The 8,704-nt window shown below is 56.5% G+C and overlaps 1 protein-coding gene and 1 long non-coding RNA gene across 3 annotated transcripts; one reads left to right on the top strand and one right to left on the bottom strand.

The window, feature by feature from the left end:
- Window positions 1–2,714: 2,714 nt before the first annotated feature.
- LOC114695086 lies at window positions 2,715–4,135 on the top strand. 2 transcript variants are annotated; one of them, XR_005090977.1, is made up of 2 exons: window positions 2,715–2,830; window positions 3,322–4,135. It is a non-coding gene; the product is annotated as an uncharacterized LOC114695086 (long non-coding RNA). The 2 variants fall into 2 exon arrangements; XR_003734802.2 differs by having other exon boundaries at window positions 2,715–2,817.
- Window positions 4,136–5,845: 1,710 nt separating this feature from the next.
- Rassf7 (Ras association domain family member 7) lies at window positions 5,846–8,702 on the bottom strand. The gene is given in 7 exon segments (XM_028870066.2): window positions 5,846–6,263; window positions 6,345–6,393; window positions 6,396–6,426; window positions 6,499–6,630; window positions 6,806–7,518; window positions 7,694–7,824; window positions 8,601–8,702. Coding segments are annotated over 6 exon segments (1,119 nt in total). The 5' UTR covers window positions 7,818–7,824; window positions 8,601–8,702; the 3' UTR covers window positions 5,846–6,193.
- Between the last annotated feature and the right edge of the window lie 2 nt (window positions 8,703–8,704).

Consider the following 8,704-nt stretch of genomic DNA (forward strand, 5'->3'; position numbering starts at 1 on the left):
GACAGCTAGTCTACATGGTGAGTTCCAGGCCAGACAATGAGACCCTGTCTAAAAATAGTAAAGTAAGGAGAAAATCTTTCTCTTAACCATCTACAAAGACACCCCCCCCAACACACACACACACACACACACACACACACACACACACACACACACTTCTTTCGCAAAGTCACAATTATAGAATTTGGACAAATATTTTGGATGGTACAATAGACCCACCACAGAATGATAAGGAATACATTTTTTTTCCTTTTTCTTTTTTGGTCTTTTTGAGACAGGGTTTCTCTGTGTAGTTTTGGTGCCTGTCCTGGATCTTGTTCTGTAGACCAGGCTGGCCTCGAACTCACAGAGATCCGCCTGTCTCTTCCTCCTGAGTGCTGGGATTAAAGGCGTGTGCCACCACTGCCCAGCAGGAATACATTTCAGATGGGAAGTTTTGAGGCACATATGGGAAGCATCCTGGCAAAGCCAGGAAGGAACCAGACTTTTCCCTCTCTCTCCCTAGTCCCTGACATCTGTCCTTTGAACCTAGGCCTTGTTCTCAAGATATGAATCTTTTCAGGATTCCCAGTGACTCTTAGAAATTCTTTCAGGATCCACGTGAGCCAAGTCTTGCTGACCCTTCAAACCGCACCCCCTCAAGTCTGGCCTGAAACTTGCATCACATCCTCCTACTTCTGCCTCTGATCAAGGTTATAGGGGTGTAATCAATCTCTCTGCTGGGCTAACAGGGGTGCATCACCCATCCAACTTGATCCTTCAATTTCTGATCCTCTGGCTTCTCTGTGTCCCTGGCTCCAAGCCCTTGAGGTCTGGGTTGGGTCCGATACTTCCCTGATAGGGCCTCAGTACTAGGCTGGGTTATGGCTGCTGGCAGGCTCCAGCCCAGACTTTATGAGATTCAGGACACAGGGAGGCCAAAGAAACAGAGGACAAAAGCAGGGCAGAGGGCTGAAGGACAGGAGGCTGAGCTGAGAAGACCGGCACCTCCAGCTTGAATCTTAAACAGCCTTTTAATAAAAAAAAAACAAACCCGGGGCCAGATATTGGGGTAAATGCTCAAAGATCAGAGAGACAAAGGAACAAGCCACAGCCACCACTTTTTACCTCCCCAACTCCTCAGCCTGAAAAAGCTTCAGTTCCTGTCTTCTCACACCTTGTATACCTTTCTCTGCCCAGCCATCACTTCCTTCCTAGTGCTGGGATTAATGGTGTGTGTGATTCCCAAATACTGGATTAAAGGTGTGTGCCACCACTGTCTGACTCTGTTTCTCTCCTAGACTGAGTCCATCTCATGTAGTCCAGGGTGGTTTTGAACTCAGAGATCCACACAGATCTCTACCTCCTGAGTGCTAAGATTAAAGGTGTGTGCCACCACTGCCTGGCTCTGTTTCTCTCCTAGACTGAGTCCATCTCATGTAGTCCAGGGTGGTTTTGAACTCACAGAGATCCAGACAGATCCAGACAGATCTCTACCTCCTGAGTGCTAGGATTAAAGGTGTGTGCCACCACTGCCTGGCTTCTATGTTTAATCTAGTGGCTTGCTCTGTCCTCTGATCTTAAGGTAAATTTTATTAGGGTACACAATATATCACCACAAACCCTGAGCCAAGGACCAGGGTATCTGTGGTGGACAAAAGAGCCCTTTGGAGTTGCCCAGAGCAAGGAAAGGTCGTTCCCCTGGAAGACTATCTTTGAGGATGGTGTGGAAGACTGGTTGAGGTAGACGGAAAAGCGGGAGAAAAAAAAAAAGGATCTCTGCCTCAGAAGCAAAAGAACAGCTGCAGCATCTTGAGTGATTAAGAGCTTTTAAATGTCCCATGATTCCACCGCAGGGACAACCTGGGGCGAGGGAGGTGTGTAGGGAGGGAAGTAACTCTCTTTTGGCTGTATCTCATCCCACCCCTTTGGATCTCCTCCTAGGAGTCCAGTAATTGTTCCAACTTATCCTAAAGAAGGTGACAGTTCCCCTAGCAGCCCCTCTCGCCCAGCGCTCCGCGGAACTCTCCCTCCAGAGTTGGTCGCTTAGATCGCGGCAAAGGCAATCTCCAAGCAAGTCAGACAGAAACAGAGCCCCTTCCTCACAGCCAGGCGGACCCACGTATCTCTGAAGATCTACAGGCGCTGGAGAAAGGCAGGGGCCTACGTGCCTCCCGAGGGCATTTGTCCCTGGCCATCCAGGCCACTCCTGGGTAACTGCCAGGACTACGTGCGCCTGGAGTGTTGTGAGTTCCCGGGGAGGGGCGGTCCTTAGACTGGGCGGGGATAACCGGTCCGCCCCAACATCAGGCTGGGAGGCGGGGCAGCTGCTGCTTTGCCTCAAAGGGCCCGCCTTGTCCAGCTGTCTCCTCGCGCTGGGCCGGGGAAGCACTCCACGGCCAGGCAGCGGTCCCAACTCCAGGCCCAGATGCAGTAAGCCCGGACGGTACCACCGCTCGAGGGAAGGGGACATGCCTTGGACTGTACCAACGACCGACACCGGCACACACCGTTCGGCGATGCAGTCCCGCAAGCCCCGCCCAGCAGGTGGCGGCCCCTCCCCAAGCCGACGTGCAGAAAGGAACGCGCCGGCCTCGCCCGCGAAGGGTTGCGCGGCGGCGGGCGGGGCGTACTGCCTCCTCCTCGTGTTCACTGGCTGCAGCCCGGCAGGGTGGGCCCTACTCGACCGGCCATTGGCTGAGGGATAGATTATTTGCATATGGGGCGGGGTAACTGGGCCCGATTGGGGCCCGCCTTGGGTGTGAGAGTGGCCACCGCCGCCACTGAAGTTGATTCAAGAGCTGGCGATGGCCCTGTGCCGGGTTCGCAGGTGAAACAGTAAGGTTACAAGGTTGGCGGATGGGGAAGCATCTTCGAGGCTGCCTTTCCCAGGGGGATATGGGGATTGGGCAGGACAAGAGAGGAGTGGCTCTGTTGTCCAAGTTGGAGGGGACGGGGGCGGGGACAGAGAGGGTGACCCCTCCACTTGCAGGCCAGCGGGGGCAGTTCTTCCAGGCTCAGGACAGTCACTGCCCACAGCACACTGCGTTGCTCCGGACCCACTGTGCGTGTGACAGCGGCTGATCTGTCCCTGGGCAGCGCGAACCCCTGGCCCTTCAGTGACCTGGGTCTGGCAGAGGCAGGCAGGCGCCACCTGGGTTCAGAGAGTCAGGGTAGCAGGCCACTAGGAGAGGATTGCACCTACAGACAGGCCTGCGTGTGGGAGCGCCGCTGAGACAGGTTGGGCTGAGGGCACACTGGGGGCTTCTCTGCCCTTCACGTGTTGGACTAAGGTTGGGTCAGGTACCCTCTTGGAGGAAACTTTCTTTTTATGTGTATTAGGGTTCAAGGTTGTGTGCATCCCCAGAACAGCCACTGTTGAAGTCATCCAAGGAATCTCTGGGCAGGCACTGGTGTGAACTTCAGCCAGCAGGACCAGAGCCTAAGGACCCACCTCCTGAGGGCCACCTCTGGAACTTCCTACAGGAAGACAGCGACAGTTTGAATGCTTCTGCCTGTTTCTGTACCGTGGACCTCTTTGTGGGCTCCTGGGACAAGCCTCTCCCAGGGACATTCCTGCTAGGTGTTCTCAAGTCCAGCAGAAAGGGAAAGGGTTATCCAGGGAAGCTATAGGCTACAGGGCTAGGACATCTGTAGCAGATCCAGTCCCTGGAGGTGGAGGGACAGACTTAGTCCAGACCTCTCCAAACCGACATGGCCTGTGAAGGGGACCCTATTTTGTCACCACAGTGGTATCAAACTCTGTTCTGCAGATGAGAGGAGGTTTATGTGGCCTCTGGGTTAAGAAACTGCAAAACTGACTCACTGCTGGACAGCTATTTACTGGGGAGATCCTCTGAACTAGGGTTCTTCCACCTCTGTACTGGAAAGGAACAAGACCACTGAGACTAGGAGACCTAGCAGAGTCTGGACCTGACTTTTGGTTGGATTGCCCAGACAAGGAGACTGCCTACCCCACACTGGTACCTGGTAAGGTCCTAACATCACCCATGTAAGGTAGCTCACTTGGCCAGGTCCTGCCCTGTCAGGGACCAGACATTTGTGGGCAGCTTGTCTGTTCCTCATTTCAGCATACATCACACCATTGTTTCCAAAGTAAAGTTGCAAGTTCCAAAGTAAACTTTTCATCAACTCAGATGTTTGTTTGGTGGTTCAAAGCAGTCTAGCAACTGTTTGGAGTATGGGAGTCTGTCCACTTGAAACAGCCACCGATGAACAGTGGATCTCTACCAGCCTTCCCCCTCAAAGCATAGTGACCACGTGAAGAAGGCTTCAGCATACTACAGACTGGACCTGACCTGGCAGAGGTCTCAGGAGAAACAGGTGCTCCTCAGGACACAGGGAACATGTGAAGACTCAAATGAGGAGGCTATAGCTTGCCCCTGCCTAGCTTCCTGTGTAGGGTGGTCTCTGGGTGGAACCTGGCGTTGCATCCACTACACTGTGTGCTTAGCCTGGGAGATGAGCCATGATGAGCTTAGGACCAGCATCAAGAAGTCATCTATTCAACTCTCCTGAGTGTGGGTAGGGCTTTAGGTGGGGGGAGCAGGTTCCTCAGACCCGTCTTCCTACCAAGGATACAGCCATAGTGGCATTTGCACTCTAGGATCTACTCTAGGTGACCTTTTGCTTGACCCTGCCTGTCTGGGGCCACAGGTCAGGCAGGTCTAGGCTGCAGCAGGCTCAGGCTGGAATGCAGACAGGAGTATGCTGGAAGTTCTGGCTTGCTGACACCAGATCAGGAGCCTCCCTCTGCTGCCTGGCCTCTCCCCTTCCCTGTTTCCTGCTTCAGGCAAGAATATGGTCTGTTGGGTGGTGGTGGCACATGCTTTTAACCTCAGCACTTGGGAGGCAGAAGCAGGCAGATCTCTGAGTTTGAGGTCAGCTTGGTCTATAGGGTGAGTTCCAGGACAGCCAATGCTACACAGAGAAACCCTGTCTTGAAAAACCACACACACACACACACACACACACACACACACACACACACACTATGGTCTTACTTGCTCTTCCAGCACAGGACTTCCATGTCCCTTTTTAGTCTGCCCCAGAAGAAATAGTGAGCACTGAACCTAGTTCAGGAGCCAGCCAGAGCGAAAGCTGAGCCCATCCCAAATGTCTTCTTCAATATGGTGTAAAGACCCTCATAATCTATGGTGTCCCCATCTTGTCACCCAATTCTACCCATAGTTCTGATCCTTGCAAACATTTCCAGCCCCAGGAACTCAGAACATGTGGTCTGCCTGGGTAACTAGGACTTTGGAAGTGGTCACTATCTGCTCCGGAGCCAGAGCAGTAGCTGGGCTGGGCTGTGGAAGCATCCCTGCCCCAGTGTCGAAGTTGGAGGCTCATAAACAGGCTTCACACCCACTCTAGGAGGACAGGGACAGCCCCTACCATTCAATGCCCATATCCACCCTGGGGCTGGCAAAGTTTTCTAGGGAAAACTCCCTGGGCCTGGCCAACCCAGAAGTCATAGACTTGACCCAGGAGTCCAGGACTCGCCCCCACAAGTTCTCAGCAAACCTGACTGGCGGGTCTAGCTTGTCCTGGCATCCTCAGTTCCTGCTGCTGGTGGCACACAGGCCAAACAAGGAAAGCCAGGGAAGAAGGGTCCAGATAAAAACCCAGGCCAGGGCTGAGCTGGCAAGCCTCACCAGGCTAGGGGTTACAAATAAATACCCCTAGGAAGTCAGAACACAGAACCCTGGGAGCCCCAGCTTTGGACCCTACTGAGTACTGGCCTCTGAAAACACTGCTTTCTCAGGAACCCAGCAGTAGCCGCCTTGTGGCCCTCCAGTTCTGAACTGCAGACACTGCCCAGTGGCACAACGTCAGAACATACTTAAGCACCTTTGAAAGGTAGTTAGTTTATTGAGGTGTGTCAGGGCAAGGAAGGCAGCACGCATTCTGTGGAGTGAACAGCAGGCACACACCCATAGGATGAATGCATTGTCCACACTTCTCACTCCTCCGATAAGTAGTGGCCTTTGGGGCCTGGTAAGCTCTGAACTGTGCCCATTGCTTCTTCAGGGGCCTTGGGAGACTTGAATAAGACCAGGACAACATGTCACTAGCACTCCCGCCCCCTGAAGCAGACACCCCGGGACACTGTAGCCTTCCCCACTTTAGGGAAAGAATCTCGTGATCATACTCTCCCATTGTCCAGGTGGCTCATTCCAGCTGTGCTGGCTCATCTGTCCTCAGCGTCCCCTACTTGAGCAGGAACTGCTACCTCCAGGAGCTCTGCCTCATGGGGGGAACTGTGAGAAAGACACAGGCTGAATGGGCTGAAGCCAGAGCTGGGCCCTTCCTGCGGACTGGGGCTAGGGAGAGAAACATACCCTCGGGACTCAGGCTGGGCACTAGGATATGGCTCTGGGGGACTCCCTGGAGGGGCTCCTCTCTGGCTGGAGGCAGAAGGTCCTGTGGGAAAGCAGGTCAGTTGAGAACTGGGGTGGCCCCTCGACCATCACCTCTTCCCGGAACTGCTCTGACCTGTGTGCCGGGGACGGCTCTGTCCAGCTGTGGAGGAGGTGGTGGCAAGGCGGCCCCCGTCTGCTGGATGAACTGTTGCAGGTTGCACTGTCGGAGTTCCCTGTTCAGCTCCTCCAGCTCCTGAGCCTGAGCCTGGGGGCACACGGGACCTTCAGGAACAAGACCATGACCTTCTTTCCCACATACCGCACGCTCCCTGGTCTCATATCAAACTCCCAAACTGCCCAGACAGCAGACGGGAGTGTTGACGGTTTGGCTGTGTAGCAGGCAGGGCGTGGACAGGGGTCTAGATCTCCTGGGGGCTCACCTGCAGAGCGTGCTCGGCAGCCTCCAGAGCCCGGCTCACCAGGGCCAAGGTGCCTTGCATCTCCATACTATGCCGCTCCTGGATGGCCAGGTCCTGGCGTAGGCGCTCCGTAGCAGATGCGGTAGCTGAAGGAGGGCCAGGGGCCTCAGCAGCCAGCCGAAGCTCTGCCTCCAGGGCACAGGCTTGGGCATCCAGGGCCTCCAGCCGGGCAGCGTGCTCGGCAGTAGCTGCGCTCAGTGCTTGGAGGCGTGCTTGTCCCTCGCGCTCCCTGGCTTGTTCTCTTCGCAGCTCCTGCTCCCAGAAGGCCTCATGGCCCAACTCCTCAGCATTCCTCTCTATCCTGAGTTCTAGGCCCTGCAGGTCTGCAAAGCAGTCTGGCGTGGCTCCTCCCAGAGCTGCAGGCTCAGGGATCGAGGGGTTGGGGACCAGCTTGGGACATCCTAGGTTGAAGGTCAGTGCTTTGTGTGGCTCACGGCCTGGTGCTGCCCATGGCTTCGGGGGGAGGCTGGCCCGAACTGGGCATCGTTCCGGGGGTGGACAGTTGTCAGAGGAGGGCCTTGCAGACAGGCTGGGCCCTGTCCGCCTCAGGACAAACTGGACATCACTGGCAAACTGTCCACAGGTGGCCTGGGCTCCTACTGGACACTCCTGTGGCAGCAGCTGCCGTTCCTTCTCCCTAAGACGCTGCACAAGGACAAAGCGGCCTGTCTGGCCTGCGGGGGAAAGACAGGGTCAGTCCATATCACCCCTCTCTATCCACCTGGCTTGAGGAACAGAGCAGTAAAAAGGGTGGAGCCAACCCCACCCTCCTCGGAGGGAAGACAGGGCTGGACTCCAGGCCCCCCCCCCCCCCCCCCCCGTTTGCTTCTCCGTCCCCGGGGAACTCACCTATGGCTTGAGCTAGCGCGATGACCACTTCTTGGCAGGTGGTCTGTTCTGAGACCCCACAGACCACCCGCTGGATGCCATCCACCCACACCTTCAGCTCCATGACCACAAGCTCCAAGACCATCCCTGTCCTGTGGGGAGGACACAGGCCATTAAGATCAGGCCGGGCCTGTCTCCCATCACAGTCTGGCCTTCCTCTTCTCTTGGTTTGCCACAACAGACTTAGGACTGTGGTCCTTCAGCCCTGCCCTCCTGTGCCCAGCCCCACCCGCAGGCCACACATTCCTGGAGTGGCAGGGGAACTAGTTTGGCCCTCTTGAGCATTTTGAGGCGTCCCCTCCTGCACCAGCCTCCTCTTGCCCCACCCACCCCACTCCAGGAACAGGGCAAATTATTAACCAGGTCCAAGTTTTCCTGTCCCCCGGTCACCTGGCTCAAGGGCCACTCACTACGCTTTTCACGCAGGCGGCTGTCCCCAGGCACCTAACACCGACCATACGCAAATACGACGCCGTCCACAGTCATGGGAACGCCCCCCCCAACCCCCCAGGGAAGGAACAGTCTGAGGCCGGGAGGAGCTGAGAGTTACGACCCAGACAGACCTCCATCTCCGAACCGACCCCAGACCTGAGCAGCCCCCCGCCAGTCCCTGGTCCGCCTCTGCAGTCCCTCCCGTCCAGCCAGCACTTTGGGCTCCAGTGGTCCCGCCCCGCTGGGGGCACACAGCCCGCCTCACGGCTGATCCGGGCCGCGCGGGATCCAGACGTCCCCACTCCGCAGCTGGCAGACGCAGGTGCAGCACAGCCACCGCGCGCCCCTTCGCCCAGATCCGCTTCTCCCGGGACGGAGACGGCTCCCGGGTGCCGCGCCCAGTGCTCAGGAGGCTCGAGAACCCGGCACAGCTCACCTGGGCGCCCGCTGGCCTCCGGGACGTAGGCGCTCCAGCGCCGCCTCAACCTGCTGTCCCAGCGCTGCGGCGCGCCCAACCTCACGGCCCCATTGGCTCGCGGC

The sequence above is a fragment of the Peromyscus leucopus genome, chromosome 1 (assembly GCF_004664715.2).
Source record: "Peromyscus leucopus breed LL Stock chromosome 1, UCI_PerLeu_2.1, whole genome shotgun sequence".
NCBI classification, from domain to species: domain Eukaryota; kingdom Metazoa; phylum Chordata; class Mammalia; order Rodentia; family Cricetidae; genus Peromyscus; species Peromyscus leucopus.